The sequence below is a fragment of the Papaver somniferum genome, unplaced genomic scaffold (genome assembly GCF_003573695.1).
Source record: "Papaver somniferum cultivar HN1 unplaced genomic scaffold, ASM357369v1 unplaced-scaffold_11, whole genome shotgun sequence".
NCBI lineage: Eukaryota > Viridiplantae > Streptophyta > Magnoliopsida > Ranunculales > Papaveraceae > Papaver > Papaver somniferum.
Window position 1 is genome coordinate 1,414,674 of NW_020619936.1, and position 22,602 is coordinate 1,437,275.

The 22,602-nt window shown below is 35.3% G+C and overlaps 2 protein-coding genes across 2 annotated transcripts; one reads left to right on the forward strand and one right to left on the reverse strand.

Moving 5' to 3' along the window:
- Window positions 1–270: 270 nt before the first annotated feature.
- LOC113328518 lies at window positions 271–3,861 on the reverse strand. The gene is made up of 4 exons (XM_026575600.1): window positions 2,577–3,861; window positions 1,876–1,955; window positions 1,161–1,425; window positions 271–1,028 (listed from the first exon to the last, which is right to left on the reverse strand). Exons 1-4 carry the CDS (start codon window positions 3,343–3,345, stop codon window positions 769–771), a joined length of 1,374 nt encoding a protein of 457 aa, XP_026431385.1. The 5' UTR covers window positions 3,346–3,861; the 3' UTR covers window positions 271–768.
- Window positions 3,862–6,548: 2,687 nt separating this feature from the next.
- Window positions 6,549–8,640, forward strand: LOC113328574. Its single transcript, XM_026575652.1, has 6 exons — window positions 6,549–6,793; window positions 6,872–6,927; window positions 7,347–7,484; window positions 7,689–7,847; window positions 8,134–8,388; window positions 8,564–8,640. Exons 1-6 carry the CDS (start codon window positions 6,658–6,660, stop codon window positions 8,606–8,608), a joined length of 789 nt encoding a protein of 262 aa, XP_026431437.1. The 5' UTR covers window positions 6,549–6,657; the 3' UTR covers window positions 8,609–8,640.
- Window positions 8,641–22,602: the final 13,962 nt, after the last annotated feature.

Below are 22,602 nucleotides of genomic sequence, written 5' to 3' on the forward strand. Positions count from 1 at the left end.
CAAGTTCTCAAAATCATGTTGCACTGCCACAAACCAGAGAAACTGTCTTTGATCAGATGAGACTAGTTTCTGAAATCGCTTTCGCAGTGTGTTCAGTAATACCAGTCATGGGTTCAACTCTCTTGTTCTCTTCTTCAGAGAATTACGAGGACCTGACGGAGCAAACAAACTGAAGGCATATTTCATACTGACAGAGCCAATTGAAGTCATATTTCATACACTGTTTGCGCCGCAGAATATAATTTCTGTCAAAAGATGAACAAAAGGAACTAAAACCGGCAAGAAACGCGAAAAACAAACCAATTCAATATTTGTCAAAAACATTGACATTTGAAATCTAAATTACACTCGGACTTCAATGATTTATAAAGTTGATGTTTACAAAGGGTGCTGGCTCTACAACATCCCAAACCAGAAATTTCCACAAGGAATAGATTGAGATAAAATGAAACTTCAATGGGGAATGAGGGTTTTTACAATCAACTGAACACTGCCTACTCCCGTTTGATGTCCGAAATTGAACAGGTATTGATGTATTAGCTAAAACTTCTCTTATATTTCACATCTCACGGCTAATATACTACCCCTACCTTCTCATCTGTACAACAGTTTACATGCTCGTTCAAGGAATATTGCATGAGAACCATCAGAGATATTCGATGACAGGATATGCAAGTTTTCCTCATAAAGTTCTGTCTCATTAACATAGGTTCTCCCAGCTAGAGTTCAGAAGGTTATGGTAACCAAGGATATGCTTACCAGAAATTTTCAAATCCGAAGATATCCCCCTCTTTCCGGAACTCCCATGGTTCTTCTTAGAAACGACTTTCTATTCAAGGACCAACTCCTTTTAAGTGCTCTTCGCCTTCTCCAGGTAGATATATAGACATAGACAGTTGGGAACATGAAGCAGAGAAATACTAAAAAGAGTGTTACTACACATATAAGCATCACATTGAGGAACCCATCTTTCAGTTTAGGATTTTTCTGCTCCGTCCATGGAACACCTCCGACATTCATTCCGAACACTGTTAATTAAGAGAAACCGTTGGAGACAATCAAATTTAGATTTTCATGAGATTCAGCATTACGAAATTACAACACAAAGATAAAGCAGAATAATGTATCTAAGACAATAAGGAACTACGAGAATAATGTACCTCCGGTTATGATGGATAAAGGAAGGAAAATGATCGACAGGAAGGAAAGATAGTAAAGCTTTCTGTTTATTTGCTCTGCTTGCCAACTATCAAGACCAGCCTGGATTGCTGTAACACGATTAGCTATAAATCCAACATTCTCTTTTAGCCTCCTAAGACGTCCGACTAACTCTTCTAGTGAAACAATATCTTCACCCGCAAACCAACTCTTCGTCGCACATTTTTCTTTAACACGTGGAAACACTTGCTCCCCATGTGCAATGACCTTGATGATAACAAAAAGTAAAAACTAACGTCATACTATAAAAGCAGAATATCAGCTTATGAGTTCATTAAACATTCAGAAAATATTCGTCTCATTTTAGGATCATAACACCACAAGACACCATTCATCACTGTTCACACGTACAGGTTGAGAGTACCTGTAAGAGTCGTTGTATATTCAGGTGCATTTTGGGTAACCTTCTGTCATCCAGCAGTTTTGCAAAAGCAAATGCTGGATGACACAAGATTCCCCAAAATGCACCTGAAAAAGCAAATGCTGGATCACCTTAGATAGTAACAAAAATTAAAAGCTAACGTCATACTGTGAAAGCTGAATATGTAGCAGCTTGTGAATCACTGAACCTTAAGACTGCCTCATTCTGGATCAAATATAAATAACACCACAAGAGACCATTCATCATTGTTGACACAGATTGAAACTTGAAAGTACCTGTAGGAGGCGCTGTATATTCAGGTGCATTTTGGGGAATCTTCTGTCATCCAGCATTTGCTTTTTCAATGCAAAACCACCTACATCCAACAGAAATATAAGGCGAGAACTATGGATTGATTAGGTGTGATTCTATTAAGAATAAGATCGACCAACGGTTTCCCATTGGCGAACTCATTTTCTCTGACCAGTATTCCAGAGCACCAGAAAAATACAAAAACATACAGGGAAAAAAAAGCAACTGATCGTGCAACAATGATTCAGAAATAGGTATATTCGTTTACTTGCCCAGTGATTCAATAAGATGAAAAATAAAACTTAGAGTTGTCCTTGATAGAAAGTCATTTCTAAGAACCATGGGAGTTCAGGAAAGAGGGGGATATCTTCGGCTTTGAAACTTTCTGGAGAACCGAGAACGGGCAAGATTGAGAGGGTAATAGGATTTTAAGCTTCAAATCATCATTTGAGGGTAGATGCCATCATATAACAATAAAGGATACATAACGGCCCATGAGAGAGTTGATAATGCATTTGTAGTGACAAAGTAAATTAGATAGCTAAACATGATAAACCTCTCTCAACTACTATCTGACACTAATATACCGCAATGCATGACTCACTCAATTAACATGAACGTAGTAATGCAAACAACAACAGAGAAAGATAAAAATTTAAAAAGTATTATTAAAAAGAAAAATTACCTTTGTCTAGTTCGATCTCAACTGAGTCCAACTCCATCTCAAGCTTGGTAACTATATCCTGAAGGTGGTCCATGTGTGTGTCAATAACATGCACCACAAGATTCGCGATAGTCTTAGGTACAGGATTATCAGCTTCTTCGGAATGATTCATTGTCAATAGAAACTCAAGAACATGTTCCCTAATGACAATTGCACCACCATTTTCTATCTCTTCCTCCTTACGCCTACTGCTAGGACTCTCAACACTAGGAATCTCCGAAAGTAGAGATTGCCCCGTCGGTGAGAACCCCAATCTAGGAACACGCCCCAACGACACAGTGATCAACGAATTCTCTGTTACTCTAGCAGCAATCCTAAGTGTAAAATTACTCGACCCTGGACCAGGTGAATTCACTCTAAATACAAACGCCCCATCAACATGACCACAAAACGGCCCATTCGTGACAAGCGATAGTATATCCTGTAGTTTCAAAGGCGGACAAAGCACATCGATTAAGTATTGTGCCAAGACTGAAAGTTTCTGATTCCCTCTTGGTAATTCAACATGATACCAATTAAACTCTCTACCACTACCTTCTGTTAAATCCCATTCTTTGTTAAAATAACCTCCTACACCATCAAATCTATAAGCCTTTTGTCTAACAGCACCAGGAAATCGAGTCCGATAAAGCCGAGTCTCCCTAAGAGGAAATTCAGTAGAGGTATCTCTATCCAATGTATCTATTGTCTCGACCTCTTCTACATTCTGATCCTCCATTTCAAGCTCCATAATAACACTTCCACACCCCCAAATTCAGAATTCAGAATTCAAAATAGAATTAAAAAATCCAAGAAAACCCTTTGCTAATCTCTTCAAAATTAGATTAATTCACCAGATCAACAACACATATAATTGCAATTGATCAGATCTTGCTAACCATTTTTCATTGAGGAATAAAATCAAACACTTAGAAGATCAAAATATTTATTCACAAATTTTGACCGAATCGTAACACAATGATGAATATAAGAAAGAACCCAGAGAGAAAAACTTCACCTTGGATGATTCAGAGTCTGAAATATACAAGTTGATGATGAGAAGTAGAGAATTCCGACATGAATATGTCTATCTATGGATATGGAAAAGGACCCAGATTTTGATTGATTTTCCTTGGACTTTGTTCATTACACAAATCAAAGATTGGGTTCTGATTATAAAAACAGATAATCAATGAGATGAGGAGAGAGAATGCAGGAGAATAAAGAAAAGAAATGAATTGAATTGAAGAAGAAATTTTAAGAGTAGGGGAAAGGTAGTAACAAAACTGGAGCTCTTTCTTTGAAGCTTCCCTCTCCTTTCGGGGGGATCACGTGAAATTTCACGTGATCGTTAGATTTTAGTTGGTGTATAATTGGATTAATTAATGATGATTAGTGGCTTATTAGTGGAAAGTGATTCATATGAAAAAGACATTTTCTTCTGTTTATTAGGGTACGCCAGTGAAATCAACGTTGCTAATAGGGTACCAAATTAAATGGGGGTGTACCAAAATTTTAATAAGACAATACAGATTTTCATATAAAACAAAACAGATTTTGCCTTGGTTTGGTACATCCCCACTAAACCTGGCACCCCATTAGCAGTCTTGGATGAAATCACCCCACTCAATGTATTTATTTACTGAGTCAGATTTAATTCAACTGATTTAAAAATTTGTGAATTAGTGGTTTGATCTTAAGTAAGGAATATTTTATTTCCTGATTTAAACACGTTCGAATCAGATTGTGAGTTAGATCTAACTCAAACTCGAAAATAGATCTCACATTTGAGTCGTGTTATAGACTCCGAATCAGCAAAAACAAACATTTATATTTCAATAGAGTACCTGGCAGCTGCTGCACTAATACGAAAACATTTTTATTTCAATAGAGTCATCGGGGCATGCAACTCCTAACGTTCCCTCTATTGCCCGAAATGGCATCTTTATTTCTGGTTCCTAATCTTTGCATGTGTTTGTCAAAAGTTTCACACTCAAGTAAATTTCTGATCATTAACGTTTTTTTATAATCAGTGTCAGATGATGGAAATCAAACTGAGGAATATCCGACCGATCACGTGAGTTTAGTAATCGTGCAGCCTGATTTTTGTCTTTTTAGAAATGTTCTGTTTCACGTAAAACAATTATAAACCCTATACCATATCCATATGCTTCAGCTGCATGCACATTAATTTGCAGACGCAAAGAAATTCCGAAGTTTTATTTCGTTTTTTGAGTGTTTGTGTAGATTATGGAAGTAGAGAGTGCTTCCAAAAAAGTTGGTGATGATTAGATGTCGCTGCAATATCCGGGTTCATCTAATCTCCGTCATGGAGAGAATCATAGGGAAGAGAATCTCTCGAGCCTTATCTGGTCGATACATCAACGTCGCAAGAAAGAAAGGAAGGATAGGAAGGACGATGCATTTTCTCTCTACCTCCCAGAGGATTGAGTCCCCAAAACTGTATAGCTTATAGCTGATTCCCTACTTATTCCGGTTACAATGTTGCTAAAACGTTCTGGTTTATATTGTTAGCATATTGGTGTTGTTGTAGTATATCCCTGGATTGGAAATTTAATGTCATTTCTGACGTGACAGATTGAAGTTCATCCCGCGTATGCCAGATTTATCGAGCGCAACAAAGGAAAAACAATTTCAGTTGAAGAAATAAGTGGAATAGAAAAAGTTGTTAGTGGTATGTCATCGGAAATATCTGGTCCTGTAAGTCAAGAGCAAGAAGGCAGTGACAAATTTACGGTAACGGTATTTCTAAGAAACTTACATATATCTTGAAATCATGGTATCCGTTTCTTAGTTGACTTTATAGGTTTTAGACATTAGATTGAATGTGTTTGCTGTCCTCTGAGTGTATGACATGCATTTACGCGGTTTCAGTAATCTAGTATGCTTGCGTCCAATGAGTACTATGAATTGTAAGCACGAGCGTGATTTGCAGTTTTAGTGTGAAGATGATATAGCATTTATACATAACATCATTCTGGTTTTTTTCTTCCAAAGAGTAGATGCATGATACAATTACTGATTTATATTGCAGTAAGATAACACTGGCAAACTGTTGCCAATCAACCTCGAAAAACAAATGGAGCGAATTCCTTCTGTTGAGGAAAACACTGCAGTCTGGGCGAACATTATTTACCTCGACAGAGATTGTTCACAAGAGTCTGATGCACACATCCCCAGTCAGCAAGAAACTAGTTCACCAACAAGGCCTCTTTCTGCAGATTTGAATCAAGGGAGGAACTCTCAACCTGAAGGTCAAAACAACACGAAAACTGGCGATCCTAAGGTACTTGTCATTTGCACACTTTTGTTAAATTTATAAACCAATGCATTTTGGGTCCTGTTGAGCAATTTCGATTATCCACATTCGGAAAATTTCAAGTTCTACTTCTACCATTTGAGGTCTAACCTTGACTATTCTACTTTGACTTCCAGAAGTGTAGATGGTTTAATCTGTTCCCATTGTGGCAGAAGAAATGAGTTATGCGGTGGACACAATTTGGACCATTTGAGAAGCAACAGAGGCCCCTAAAAAGTGCTATTAGCTAGCTAGCTTTTAGGAATCAATGAGCATTTTTGCTGCAGATGCATAGAAATTCTAGTTATACCACAGTGGGAGGAGGAAGTAGATGGAGTTACTTTATTTTTGAACTGGTTTCTATTTCATTCTTCAAGATATGGTACAAAACCCTGATTATCTGTAATATGTGTATCTAGAGAAAGACTAGAAAATAAAACTTATATACATTTTTTTTTGAATTTTATTCTCTTACGATTTAATGTGAGGATACTGACATTGGAAATAAATTGGAACAAAATCACAATTATCGACTTGTACAGTTGTACCAAAGGTCGGCAACCATAAATATAAATACTACACCCTCAAAAGACCCCAGTTCGAGACTTGGAGTCAATGCATTTAACGCTCGTCAAATAAATTAAACATGAAAGTTTATAAAAAGTTCACCAGAAGTCAAAATTGATAACTTTCATTTTCGATCATTTTGATTATCATCAGTTCCTCACATCCTCCTCTCTCAAGATGGTTAATAATTCCTACGGTGTTTTGGTGAAATTTTTAATAGTGATCACTGCTGTAATCTACGCAGTATTAGATCCCTGTTGTTGTAGTCTTGATTATATTCCTCCTATTGGTGTTCATGCTTCTGATGGTTACGGTAATAATGTTATCATCATTTTTTGTTCTCGATCTTTAATTGTACTTTTATTAATTTTTGTTTTGTTTATCACTGCAGACTCGGATGATGGAAATCATATTAAGGAGGATTCACGTGAGTTCTTAATCAATAAGGTTTGTTTACTTAATTTCTGTCTGATTGCTTAATCATGCTTATTTTGGGTGGTCATTCTGTGTCCAACTTATTGAAATTGTTTTGGGTGTTGGCAAATTTTATAAAGTTCAGGTCTAAACATGTTTTCGGATTCGGTATTATAAATTGGTCCATTTGTTCGATTGTTAGCATTTTATTGCACAAGGACTAATTAAGGATTATATCCGTTTAGTAACAAGTTAAACTTCTGGCATATTGGTTGGATCAATGGTGTATATCTTCCTATAAATCTAGTACACATGTGAATTGTCAGGGATTTAAGAGATACTTCCTAAATACTCTTAATTGTTACTTTGTTTTCGAAGATTGCATATTCTTTAGCTTTCTACTATTGCCAAATATGAAGAACAAGAAAACTTGATGTGTTGATGTGTGGCAGAGAACTCCTGGTGATGTCTTAAAAAAGAAAAAGGATGCCCTTACAAAAGGAATTTCACAGGAAGAATTTGATTGGTGGACAGATTCATTTATCAAACCGTTCAATCCTGAAACGAGGGAAGAAAGAAGCGCTGAAAATGTACAAGTCCTGGATCCCTTCTTAGTAACCTTACATATTGGTCATGTTTACAGAGTTTTACTACAGAGTTTTATGTATTTCTGCTTGGCCATGGCGCGTGGCTAGTGCATTCAAAGTCAATGACAGTTAGGCTTGCATTTTGTCGATCATAACCTATTCATTACGCTCCAGCAATTTTCTTTAATGTTGTTTTTGATGCAACAGGTCAAAGAAACTCCCTCCGCGTGGACCGCCTCACCAAGAATTAGCGAGTGGAAAGCACTTTCAGACGAGGAAAAAAGGGGAAAAAGAAAAGTGGTTAGCCTGTCATCGAAAATGCCTGGTCCTTTAAGTCGAGAGCAAGGATGCAGTGACAACTTTAAGGTACGGCGACTAAGTTCGTAGAGGAAGTGGTTTCTGTTGCTTGGTGGAATTTATTGGTTTATGCACCATATGAATAAGTTTTTTGTGAACCGGCATGTGTTTCTTATGTTTTAGCTTAATCTTTACAAGTAGGAATCATGCATATTGCATGGTTCATTAAGACTTTTGTCTAGACTTTGCCTAATATCCAAATTGTTGGGGATGAGCACAACTTAGAATTGGAACCATGTATAAGTTATTTAGATTGACACATGCCTAATGTAATTGTTGATCCTTAATATTGCAGTATGATGGCACTCGCAAACTGTTGCCAATCAACCTCGAAAAACAAAGGGACCAAATCCCTTGTGTCGAGGAAAATACTGAAATCTGGGCCAACATTATTTACCTCGACAGAGATTATTCTGAAGAGTCTGAACCCCACATCCCGATTCAGCAAGAAACTACTAGTTCACCAACCGGGTCTCTTTCTGCAGATTTGAATCTTGGGAGGAACTCTCAACCTGAAGGTCAGAACACCACGAAAATCAGCGATCCTAAGGTATTTAGCCGTAACACGCTTTTTCTAATGAAATCCTGGTATTTCAATCTATAAACCAATGCATTTTGGGTACTGTTGAGCAATTTCGACCTATAAGGTTCAATATTTGACGGAGTGTCAAGTTCTACTTCTACCATTTGAGATCTGACCTTGACCACTCTACTTTGACTTTCAGAAGCGTAGATGGTTTAATCTGTTCCCATGGTGGCAGAAAAAATGAGTTGTTCAGTGGACATAATTTGGACCATTTGACAAAGCAAAAGAGGGATCTAATGTGCTACTAGCTAGCTCTTAGCTGCAGACGTTCTAGTTATACCGCCGTAGGAGGAAGAAGTTGCTGGACTTACTTTAGTTTTGAACTGGTTTCGTTTTCATTCTTTTTCAAGATATGGTAAAAAAACTTGATTATCAATAATATGGAGTGTAAAATTTAGAAAACAATTTTCTAATTAAGTTTTTTTTTTTTTTTGTATGGATTTAAAGTTAGCGTAAATATGGAAATTCGTACCAAGATCACAGTAAATTTGGGTGTTGTTCTTTTCAGTGTCTCTCTCTCTTCACATAATTTACAATCATACATGGAATTCCCTCGGTCAGTCTAGCGACATTGTAAACCTCACAAGTAAACCTCTTGTACTCAAACTATCTGTCTTTACAAATTTATTTTGTACTGCACACCATGCATCATCGAGAATCCAGTGCATACTCTTGTGAGTTTTGAGTGTTAATATGCTATCCTCATTTATCAGTTGAGTTGTTACCAACTGATCTCACTATCTCGTGTAAAGAATCAAAACATCTCATCTTTGCAACATATACATATAGTTGCTAAAATTAAGACAAAATTGAGATGCTTTGCGAACACTATGCATAGAGTGAAAATTGGATGCATTTTGAGAAATTACTTATCAGAAATTAATAGTTTGACAACACAATTTCAGTAATATGATTTCTAGAAGTAAAAAGTTAATTCTGTTTTCAACTTCTACGATTGATTTCTACTTACAGTAGCTAAACATGCCAAGTATGTAGTCGTAACAAATTTCTACTTGTAGAGTTGAACCGAAGGTCCACAACCATAAGTAGTACGCCTCAAAAAGACCCCAGTTTGAGTCTATGCATCTGATTTTGAATAAACTAAAGATTTCTGGAAGTCAAAATTGTACTAAACCATTTTCGACCATTTTGTTGTCTATGTTTATCATCAGTTCCTCATATCCCCCTCTTCGAAGATGTTAATAATTCCTACAGTATAATGGTTTATTTTGGTGAATATTTTAATAGTGATGAATGCTGTAATCTTTGCAGCAGTACAGTCAAATCCTAGACCTGCTAATGTTCCTGCTAGCAGGTCACATTTTGGACACAGTTTTTTTTTTTTTTTTTGGGATATTGGTTAAGGATTTTGTTGATTCCTGTTGTATCTTTTCGACAAATCTAGAATGCACCGATAATATAGAGCATATTGCAAGACATGTGAATTCTTTATTGGGATCGAAGAGAAACTTTTTAAAAAAAGATGCCCCCACAAAAGGCATTTCATAGGTAGAACTTGATATGAGGACAGGCTCATTTATCGAACCGGATTTCACTAGGCCGGCAACACTAGGCTACTTGGGATTAAAGGAAGAGGTTGCACAATTTCTTTTCTTTTTTAGATGAGACGGGATCTGAAAAAGCGGGTATAACAACCACATCCAATAATTCGTTCGATAATCTGTATGGACTAAACTCCAACATAACTCTGAGAGCACCAACTTAAAAGTGAGACTCAATCAAGAAGTATAACAAAGAGCTTTATCTGTTTCTCAATGCAAACTACAATTCGGACAGATAGAAATCCGTGGGCCTGATTGATGTGAGAATAACTTGGACGGTACCAAAGACCAATGCCCAATAGGCAATCAAGTTTTATCCAACAAACAAGGTATGTTTAACAATTGTGATTGAACTATGCACACCAGTGATATTTCAAAAAGGGCTTGCGGCGCAGCTTGTTGCGCGTTTTCCTGTTTCGTCGATGTAATTATTCGTTCTAGGTTGGAAAGATAAAATTCGACTTACCTAAAAAAAAGTATATATAATGCGAAAAAGAAATAACATAGACACTAGAAATTTCGTTAACGAGGAAACCCCAAATGCAAAAAAAAAAAAAAACCAGGGACCTAGTCCAGATTTGAACACCACATTGTATTAAGTCGCTACATACTCTAGCCTAATATATGTTAATTTCGGACTGGAATGTAGTTGAGCTCTAACCATGTTTGACACCGATTAAGGTACAGTCGCGTTCCTTACGACTCTAGAACCACGCCGGATTCTGCACATTTGATTCCCTTAGTTGATCTCACCCACAACTGAGAGTTGTTACGATCTAAAATCGAAGACTTCTAAATAAATATGGCTCCCACAGATAAGTCTATTCTTGGTTTTGTTTCCGCCTTAACATAAATCAAGGTGAACAGGAAACTCAACTAATAATTCGGTCTTATACTCCTGAAGAGCCTCCTAGAAATATTAGTCACCTCATAGTAACTTAACTGATTAACAGAAGAAGTTATTGCTGAATGAGAAGAGTCTGGGACGAAGAACAGTTGTGATTACTATTTATATCTTACCTATCGGAGACGAATCTCGAGTAAATCTTAGAGAAGATAAAACAAGTAAGATCAAATACGCAACTACAGAGAAAATAGTTGGATCTGGCTTCACGAATCGCAAATGAAGTCTTCAAGTCGTTAACCTAATAATGATTTTGGAAAACCTAGGTTAAAGGAGAATCGACTCTAGTTTACAACTAGGACACATAGAAGTGTCGGGATTAAGTTTCCCAGATGCTAGAGTTCTCCCTTATATAGTCTTTCAAATCGGGGTTTATTACAATCAAATTTATGATATCTTAGTAACAAAGCATCCAATATTCACCGTTAGATGAACTCCTAATTTAAGATTCAAGCTAAGTCTGCTTACAAACTAAGCAATCAATCTCTACCGTTAGATGTTATTAGCTTGATACACACAAATGAAATATGTTTATATTTAGATATGGATGAACCGTACCCAAACGTGTATTCCTTGTCGGCTCAATAATAGTTAATCGAAGTTAGCCATATTAACACTTATAACTTAGCTATATTCATCTAACACTTTTATATCAAGTATGATGATCAATCAATCATGATAGATAATCAAATGAATCTAAATGTTTTTCAAGATAGTTATTCAAATGTTCATCATCTTATAGGAATATGTATATGAACCATTTGAAGCAAAATCGGTTTGGTTTGTAATTGTACAAAGTACTTCTACAAGAACAAATTCATGAACATAATGACATTGTTTGTAAAACTAGTTCACATACCTTAATACATTAAAGTTCCAGGGACTTTAAGTTCGCAAACGAATCCTGAGTTCATGTGTATGAAAACCACACTTTATTGATTTTAGAACATAACCGCTCTGTTCGCAAACTGAGTACGCGAACCAGAGTTCCGGACTTTGGATTTCTCCAGCCGTTCAATCAAGAAGTATATCAAAGAGCTTTATCTCTTTCTCAATGCAAACAACAATTCGGACAAATAGAAATCCGTGGGCCTGATTGATGTGAGAATAAATTGGACGGTACCAAAGGCCAATGCCCAATAGCCAATCAAGTTCTATCCAAACAAACAAGGTATGTTTAAAAATTGTGATTAAACTACGCACACCTGTGATATTTCAATTATATAAACAAATACAATGAGGAAAATAAATAACAGAGACACTAGAAATTTCGTTAACGAGGAAACCCCAAATGCAAAAAAAAAAAAAAACCAGGGACCTAGTCCAGATTTGAATACCACATTGTATTAAGTCGCTACATACTCTAGCCTAATATAAGTTAACACTAGTGGAAAATAGAAATAAAACCACTGTCGGGACAAGAAGTTATATCGCTAAAAACGACTGTGTCCATCAGCAGTAATCTAGAAGTGGTTTTTTCCAAAACGACTGTGTCTGGCAAAGGTTGAATTCTTTAAAAAAACTACTTTCTTCAACAGTTGAACGACAAGTACTGATAGACTCTGTAATTTTTATTGAAGATATTTTATAAAAAAAATTGATATTGATTCAGCTGAATCAACTGAATCAAAAATCACAATTAAATTAATAATGAATTCAAAACTGAATTTAAACTTAAAAATAAAATTGATAATGGCATTAAAACTCATTTTATATTAAAATATGTATTCAGTTTACAATTTCAATTAACAAAAATACTGCAAGTTCCAAGTCTGAAAACTTCTAATACTAAGTTGGAGAACCTTAACCTATATTCATATTGCAAGCTTAAGATAATGAATTGGCTTAACTAAGCAGCAAGGTTCTACAATCAGTTCATCATAATTTTCCTCTGACAGCCAAAAAGCTCAAAATCTATTCACCATGACTCTTTTTATCTTGTCTTGCAGCAAGCTTTGACTACTGTACAAATTCTATCGTTCTTTCTTTTGTAGCTCCACAACTCAGTTCAGTAGAAGGAAATTTTCAGAACCTGCAGATTTTCAGCTTAATATTTATGAACAACATACACAATTTCAGAGTTTAAATGCTTCAAGGTTAATGTTCATAGATACATGTTCATGAGATAATCCAAGATATATGCTTATGAGCTATATCAGTTCATGGAGAAAGATCAAAACTCATAGGGCCGGGATGTAAAACAGTTAGCTGCTAATGCTTATCTGAAGTTATAATGGATCTTACCAAAAACGCAGAGATATCAAATTTTATGTTAAATCTACCTGAGTTCTTGTCGAGCTCAAATGCATAGATTTTCATACAGATATTATGTAAAGGGTTGAACAAAAAGAAATGGAAACTTACCTTTGAATTAGTGGTTGTTCAAAGATGTTCACGATTCTGCAACATCCTTTTTCCTCATTGCAACTACTCTCCATTCAGAGTTCAGATATTGCTCAACTCCAACACTGAAACAACAAGGAGGTTTAAGGATACGATAGGATATATTCTAGGTAGATTAAATAACACAACAATTCCAATGGTATGCTGGCTAGGAACCAACAGTCCATTTGTTAGTAGACCATGCTTAAATTTAAACAATGCAAATCTGGTAAACCATTTGCCAACATATACACATTTAAACTAAAACTGCATTCTGAAAACCAACAGGGGTGCTGAAATATTTTAATTGGGTGGCTTAGTTTCAATGAGAAGTTGTCAACCTGCATTCTTGTACAAGGAAGAATCCCTAGAGTCTCTCTTTTTTAGTTAACGAACACGATAAAAAAGACATGCAGAGAATTGAATATTTATAAAACTGATAAACTACATGTTCTTTAATATCAGCGTAATTCTTCTTACTTCAAACCTCTCTTGAACCTGCACATGAAGTGACCAACTAAATTGCAATACCTTTCATACCAAATCAAACTGCTCTGCCAAACCTGCAAAGAGATACTACTAAGTTATACTGAACTCGTAAAGTACTACAATGTCGTAGAAACAGAGACCCATTTAAGTACAAACTTAAAGGCATGAAGAAGAAACAAGAGCTCAGAAACAAATCATGTGTAAGTAAGTATCAACACAATCAGGCATATCATAATTGATCACAATATTGACGCGTTCAACGTCTATTCCTATATTAACCAAATCCTTGAAACCTTTATAGCGAGTCAACCTATGAAATGTAAAAAAAATCCACCTTCAGGGTAGGCCTTCGCTTTTCTTAGTGATTTAATCTTCAGCAGTAAAGGCAGTATTATGTTGACTTAACCATAAGATTATTTTAAAATAAATTACAGTAGTATACTTATACATTAACCAAATCCCTAGCACATTCACTAGTCACTTGCACCTTCATGCATAAATATCAATGCAACAAGAACGAATGTAATTAGATAAAATCTAAGAAAAAAGAGAATGTATACCTTTCTTCCTGGGACATTCCAGAATGGGTGCAAATTGATGGGAAGTTGCACTGAACATGAGGCACTCTTTTTTAGTAATTCCTTGTGGGTCTTGATGCTAAAACTACCATTGAACACAACAACATTAGTATCAGGCGGGGTAAGTGTTGAACCTCTCAAACTCATGGAAGATCTCAACTTTAGATATAAGCATCAACATAAAATGATCAAAATAAAGTTTAGTTGCAAACCTTGTAAGCCAACCTGGCGTGGAACACAAAATTATAACAGCAACTTATCCAGCCACATGCTCAATTTGCTGCAGTGTCAAGAGGCCAAAGACAATAGTTTTTCCCATCCCAGACTTTGCTTGACAGATAACATCCATAACCAAAAATAGCTTCATTCATGTTGAACTGATTGACAATCAAAAGTTCCAAAGCATTAGGCTCTTCCATAAAGAGAAATACAATACCAAAGAAGTCAAAGTTTTTAACTAACAAAAACTATCTATGGGACAACACAAAACAAGCCTCGGTATTACTACTAAACTGCAAACTATCTACAGTGGAATTGTTCCTTTGTATAGAACACAAAATCACACAACAAACGGATAAGAAAAGAAATGGTCACTATAACTAGAAAGATACGTGGAGTCATGGAGTAAGCCTTATTTAGATCTAAACACACTAATAAGGAAACGAATAAAAGTTGAAGTTCTGAGGAAGTAATCTAATACGAACTGCCTTTAATTATTCAGTTAAGAGATATAGACAATTTAATTTAGCTGCACATAACACCAAGATAAATACAAGGGATGAAAAACCATATTTATATGAGAGAAACCTCAAGGGGAGTTGAAATGACTAAAATATATATGATAGCTTGTTCCTCACCACTGTATTCTGGACATTTACCATCCCTATGAAAATATAGTGCAACAAAAATATAAAAGGTTGATTACTAAAGATCCCAGAAGCCTTCATTACTCTTTAATTTACGTTAAATCACAAAACTTCCTTCAGATCTTGTGGCGTGAACTATATGGGAACAAAAATATTATATGATCAAAGCAACTCTCTGTCCCACAACATGAAGACTTATATCTTCTCAGTTAGTACCTAGTTTTGATATTCTGATGAACCAAACGAAATCTTTCATACTATGAATTTTTCACCAACACAACATAAAAATTCATAGATTCATATACTAGTTGAGCAACCTTCAAGTCTCCAAGTATCCACACACATGAACGAAACAACACACAACATGACACAATTATAAATCCGTACACACAATACATGTAAGTGATAAAACTACTGAAAATAAAGTGAATAAAAATCAATTGGATATATGCTCAATCCCAAATAGACCACTGCTTTAATAAAAATATCTGAGTCCAGAACTGTACATTCCAACATACCCCCTGCACTATTACAAAAGATTCACATTAGCCTCAAACTTTAAACCTTAAAATTCCATACATACTACCAGAAATCGAAAAATAATTCCAATTTCTAGGGCTTTAAGAAAAAACCAAAAACATAATCAATCTCATAAATCCAAAATCATATCAATTTCACTCACAAGATGTAATTAACTTTCAGAAATCCAAAATCACTATCAATTTCATAAAAAATTATTTCTACATTCCAGCAAAATCAATCAAAATACAAAAGTTACATCAATTTCGTTAGAAAAATTTCTCAAATCTAGGGTTTTGAAAAACACCCAAACAAGCTCAGTCTCAAAAGACCATTCAAAAAGCCAAATCTAAGAACCAAAAACAGAAACTAAATAAAACCCATAAGTAAAACCTATTCATTATAGAGAACTAACCTCACGAAACAGAGAAATTTTTCTAAGAACCCAAGATTTCTTCACACAAGATACATATGAGAGTTTCATTTGTGATGGATCTCTTTGAAGAATAAGAAGAAGAAGAAGAAGAAGAAGAAGAGGAAGAAAAACATAATATTGATTCGTATGCGATTTATTGTTATGATTGAGAAAGAAAATTGACTGAAACATAGAGTTCTGAGAGAGGGTTAAAGGAAGAAAGAAGGAAGGAGGCCGAAGGAGTAAGACCGAGATAGAGATAGAGATAAGATAAGAGAGATAGGATTATAGAAGTTTCTTTCTCTCACATACGTTTTTCAACTCCAATTAGAGTTTTGTATTTTTACAAATATACCCCCTAAAAAAACAACTGTGTCAGAGAGAAGGTTTAGTAAAACGACTGTGGCTCACAGTACTTATAGTTACAGCTGCACGGAAACAGTGGTTTTCGTGAAGACCAGAAAGTAGTTAAAAATGCATTTTCCACAAGTGTAACTTCATACTAGAATGTAGTTGAGCTCTAACCATGTCTGACACCGATTAAGGTACAGTCGCGTTCCTTATGCCTCTAGAACCACGCCGGATTCTGCAAATTTGATTCCCTTAGTTGATCTCACCCACAATTGAGAGTTGCTATGACCCAAAGTCGTATACTTCTAAACAAATATGTCTCCCACAGATAAGTCTATTCGTGTTTTTGTTTCCATCATAACATAAATCAAGGTGAAAAGGAAACTCAACTAATAATCCGGTGTTATACTCCTGAAGAGCAGCCTAGAAATATTAGTCACCTCATAGTAACCTAACTGATTAACAGAAGACGTTATTGCGGAATCAGAAGAGTCTGAGACGAAGAATTGTTGTGATTAGTTTTTATATCTTACCTATCGGAGACGAATATCGAGTAAATCTTAGATAAGATAAAACAAGTAAGATCAAATACACAACTACATAGAACATAGTTGGATCTGGCTTCACGAATCGCAAATGAAGTCTTCAAGTCGTTAACCTAATAATGGTTTTGGAAAACCTAGGTTAAAGGAGAATCGACTCCAGTTTGCAACTAGGACACACATAAGTGTCGGGATTAAGTTTCCCAGATGCTAGAGTTCTCCCTTATATAGTCTTTCAAATCAGGGTTGCTTACAATCAAATCTAAGATAACTTAGTAACAAAGCATCCAATATTCACCGTTAGATGAACTCCTGATTTAAGATTCAAGCTAAGTCTGCTTACAAACTAAGAAATCAATCTACACCGCTAGATGTTATTAGCTTTATACACACAAATGAAATATGCTTATATTTAGATATGGATGAACCGTACCCAAACGTGTATTCCTTGTTGGCTCAATAATAGTTAATCGAAGTTAGCCATATTAACACTTATAACTTAGCTATATTCATCTGACACTTCTAGATCAAGTATGATGATCAATCAATCATGATAGATAATCAAATGAATTTAAATGTTTTTCAAGATAGTTATTCAAATGTTCATCCTCTTATAGGAATATGTATATGAACCATTTGAAGAAAAATCGGTTTGGTTTGTAATTATACAAAGTACTTATACAAGAACAAATTCATGAACATAATGCCATTGTTTGTAAAACTATTTCACATATACCTTAATAAATTAAAGTTCCAGGGACTTCAAGTTCGCAAACGACTCCTAAGTTCATGTGTATGAAAACCACACTTTATCGATTTTAGAACATAACCGCTCTGTTCGCAAACTGAGTACGCGAACCAGAGTTCCGGACTTTGGCTTAGTCCAGCCATTCTCAAACAGCGTACCCGAATAGGAGTTCCGGGCTTGGCCTTGTCTATCCCGTTCGCAAACATGGTACGTGAACACAAACTTCAGTCCTATTCACATGTAAACCAGTTCGCAAACAGAGTTCGCGAACAATAGTTCCGTGACCTGAACTAGACTTGCATAGTTAGTATACAAAGTATACAACCGGTATTATATCCATACATGGTAGTTCTAAAATTCTCATTTAATCATTGAAACATCATTGGAAGACAACAATGGTAATCTTACACATACCACTAGCTTCAATTAATTTTAAAGTGATTAATCATTTAATACGAAACTTCCCAAGTCAACATCAAATGATTGTCTCACACAAATCATATAAGATTTTTCAAGGTACTTTTCACTTTCCCATCTTTTGATTTAATATTTAATTTGCAACAAATAATTGTCTCCAATTAAACTCGTCAAGAATACGACGAACTTAGCTTAAGCTAAAAGCTTCCAACACATATTTCGAGAGATAGATAAGCGATGTAAACTCGGCTCGAAATATCAAATCGGTATAATGAAAAGGTCTATATAGCTATACGACCTAGTCTCATTAGAATATAAAATAGAATAGACTTCTGAGTGATAGATAAGTTTTAGTCACCACATACCTTTTGTTGATGAAGTTCCTCCAACCTCTTCAGTAGATCTTCTTCTTCAATTGGTGAATTCCGTGAAGTCTAAAGCTCAACTACACACTTCTATCCTAATCCAAGACATAGCTATAAGTACACTAGAAATGAAATATATAATTTTGATCAACTAAACTTGACAAACAAACTTTAGATAGCAATGTTTGTGAGTTCGATCGAGCAGTGCTCTAACAAGATCTCCATACACTTTTAAATTCGAATTATTTTACACTTTGAGAGACTAATAAGATCTAAACGTTGACGTATTTGAAACTAACATTTTGTGTATATGTCATCTTACAAATATTTACATACCCATAAAAAATGAGCTCATTCTGTAAAATATAACCACAACAATAATTAATATTACCACTTTCCAATGCTACTCCTCATGATTGTACTAGTGCCCTTTTGTTAGTGTGTTTTTATTTGGAGCATTTTATCTTTACTAGCCAAAAAGAATACATCTAAAGAAGTGTTGTTATCGGCTAGTTGGATGTCAAAGGCCTTACTGTAAAATTTTAATCTTTTTTAATTTCTACATTAACAATAAATATAAGCATTGCTACATGTGCATAAATGACGCTGAAACATCTGTGCATCTGCTTCTCCATTGCGAGGTAGCTAGCCATATCTGGAATTTCTTTTGTGTTGAATTTAAGATCATCTGGGCTATTCCTTCTTCAATTGAAGTTGCGTTAAACACCTGGTCGTGCCCTACAAGTAAATGTAGAAAATCTCTTGTCATCAGAACTTTACCTGCAATAATCTTTGGTCCTTGTAGAAGGAAAGAAACCATAGAGCATTCGATAACAAATCCTTAAATGTCGTCATAATTACTTTGAAGTTCAAACACGCTATTGCATATTGGTTGTATCTTCAACCGACTTTCCAGAACACTACTCTTAGAAAATTCACGCTGAATTGGAAAAATGTGGTTTTTGAACTAGCTTCAAGATATTTGTATGCTTATAACAAGTTACCGTCATGTTAGTTTCTTGTTTGAGGTGTAGTAGTTTGTATTACTTTGCTGGTCTTTCTTTGGGATGGATTTAGTGTCCTCCTGTTGTGACTTGTATCTATCGATGCATTAGGTTTCTGTTGGAAACTGCACAAACAATAATTAAATCGAAGCTCAAACAACTGAGTCGCAGATTAGGTCGCTATCTGTAAGGTATTTCGCGACTCTGCCTCTTGATTGTGGTAGCAGTCAAAAACTTGTCGAAAATCTATGGGATAAAACAGCTGATTCTCTCTTGTTCGATTTCTATCGAACCAACTATTACTCTTTCTAACACTTGCTCAGAATACAAAAATGGATGAAAAAATTATATTTACATCTTCTCCAGAAATTGTTCTTTTATATCTCAAAAATCAATACGGTTTTTAATGAAAATAAAGACTGGAATTAGTGCTCGCTGAAAATCCTCCATAACAGTCAAAAAAAGGTAACAATTTAATTACCAAAAATTAATAGAGTTAATTAGAGATTTAAGTATAAAAAACCGTTTTGGAATTCAAAGGTTAAATCAGCAAAAAATCAGTTTCTGAATCATCACCCCTCCCAAGACCCCGTTCTTCAGGAATTTTAAATAATATATATAAACATATAATATACCTACACAAATGTATGTGGGAGCCCAGAATAATACCACCACACTATCTCTCTAAGTTTGATATAATATCACAAAATTATGTTTTTAAATATATACCTCCCAACAGTTTCTGCCCCTATTAATAAAACCCTTATTTACCGATAAAAAAATAAAAAAAATAGATATAACCACTTCTCAACGGTATTCTTCTTGTTTCTGCGGGTTACTAAGTTTCCATTTTTAGGGTATTTTTCTTTATAAATTTTTTCTTTACCTATCAAAAGAAAAAGGCATGCAAAAAGATATTATTATTGATCAGTCGGATAGCAAAGTCCCTACGGCAAAGTCTTTCTTGGGATCTTTTTAGTGTGTTTTTTTCTATGATTCTTTTTTTCTTTCGGACCAAATTAAAAGACATGCAAAAAGATATTGTTATCGATTTGGATGACAAAAGCCCCGCCGCAAAATCTTTTTTTGTGCGTTTTTCTTCAATAATTTTTTTCTTGTAGGACCAAAAAAAAAAAAGAGGCATGCAAAGGAACGTTGTTATCGATTAGTTGGATGACAAAGGCCCTGCACTAAAAACTTGTATGTCCTTAATTTCCACATTAATAATAAATATAACCACTTTCCAATGCTATTTTTCTTCGATTAGTCAATCCAAAAATTGAAATTACTTATCTCTCTCTACTCTCTTTCTTCTCAAAAATCTTGAAGAAAACTTATCATCTCATATCTGAACAAAGATTTTTTACTTTTGTTTTAGTTTACGTTTTGAATAATTTTCTTCGTCATTAGGGCGATTATTTTCTTCGCTAGTAGAGCGATTTTATCTACACTTTTATAGTGTTTTGTTCTATAGATTTGTTCGTGATTCGGGTTTTTAGATACAAGTACAAGTACATCGGGCGATTTGACGGGGGCAGGATCAAGTTCTTCTTCAACAGAATAATAGATCTAGAGTTTTCGGGCTTCTCGCTAAACATGAGTTTTGGGGCAAATCACTCCTCTTTAATTGGAGTATCTCTTTTCCAAGAAGAAAATCAATCAAAATTGTCGAATCGTGATTTCGAGTACCGTTCCTTCTCCAATCTTTCCATACAAGATTTGGGTGCTACAGTGGTGGATCTCTCTTTCTCTTCGCGATTTATTTACGTTTTTCATTTTTATTGTATTTGTTTCATGTTTATGATGTACTCAATTTTCTTGAAAACCATCATGTAAACGTTTCTTAATGGAATGAAATACTAATGGTTAATTATCAAAAAAAAATGCTATTCTTCTTGTTTTTTGTACCCGTTGTTACGATTCTCTTCTACAGTGTGTTCTTTTTTTTATAATTTGTTTCTTTATTGACCAAAATAAAGGCATGCAAGAAAAATATTGTTATCGAGCAGCTGGGTGATAAGGGCCGTATAACAAAATCTCACCTATTATTAGTTTTCGCAATAATAATACGGGAAAATTGGAGATATGTCCCGTTTTCACTAATTGATTTGGGGATCTATCCTATAACGGTAGAAATTAAAGGATCTATCCTAGACATCCAAAATATCAGTTAAGTAGTCAAATTGGTACACATGTGATACCACACGTGCAATTGGGAGACCCTTATACCCTTCGCATCTAAACCACTTTCTTGATCTTCTTTCACAACTGATGATGTTCTTCGATACAGAACAGGCAAGGAAACCAGATCTTAGTGATTTTTTTCTAAAAATCATATTTAATCCCAAACCTGTAGGTACACGAAATAGGATCGCCACGTGTTACACCAAGAAGAGTTAGGGAATCTTAGTCAAAGATCCTCGTCAGTGACTTGTCAAATCAGTCATTATCAAAAGGCGAAGTACAATTCCAAGCGCGAGAAAGCTCCCCGCCCCGAACTAAAGTAGGAGGACCACCAGGGTATTAAGGCAGAGCCACGAAGAGATTACTTGGCGAAGAAGGCAAGCCGCAAAGTAGATAAATTTTCGAGCAAGAAATAGGACAGGTGTCCCGACAAGACCGGGTGAAGTCAGCGAAAGGTGGGGGAAAACTTTATGGAATATGCTCCAGGCGAAGTATAAAGTAACCTCGGCGAGATAATGTGGGTTGTATGTCATTAGGGTTGTTGGGGGCTATAAATAGAGACCTTGGGGCAATGAAAGGGGAGAGATCTTTTGGAGAGGGAAAGTTCTAGAATAGGAGAGAGAGAATTAGGGTTTCCTTGTAATTCATAGGCTTGGAGAAGGGATTAGGGTTTCCTAGTAACTCACAAGTGTAACTTGTTTTTCGTTTGATATTAATAAATAAACTTAAGTTCTTGTGTTATCATGTCTTAGATCTTACTTACTTTGCATTTGGGTGTGTTGCTGGATTTCCAGCAATCACATTTTGGCGTCCAGAAACAGGGAGCTTAGATTGAGGGTCAATCCTCATCTA

Bases quoted from the DNA above. Each gene is read 5' to 3' on its own strand.
- LOC113328574 (XM_026575652.1), top strand. From the start codon at position 6,658: ATGGTTAATAATTCCTACGGTGTTTTGGTGAAATTTTTAATAGTGATC. The intron at 7,485-7,688 runs GTACAAGTCCTG...TTGATGCAACAG, and splicing joins AAGAAAGAAGCGCTGAAAAT to GTCAAAGAAACTCCCTCCGC. The intron at 8,389-8,563 runs GTATTTAGCCGT...TTTGACTTTCAG, and splicing joins CGAAAATCAGCGATCCTAAG to AAGCGTAGATGGTTTAATCT.
- LOC113328518 (XM_026575600.1), bottom strand. From the start codon at position 3,345: ATGGAGCTTGAAATGGAGGATCAGAATGTAGAAGAGGTCGAGACAATA. The intron at 1,426-1,875 runs GTACTTTCAAGT...GTTATCATCAAG, and splicing joins ATATACAGCGCCTCCTACAG to GTCATTGCACATGGGGAGCA. The intron at 1,029-1,160 runs GTACATTATTCT...CTTAATTAACAG, and splicing joins TTTATCCATCATAACCGGAG to TGTTCGGAATGAATGTCGGA.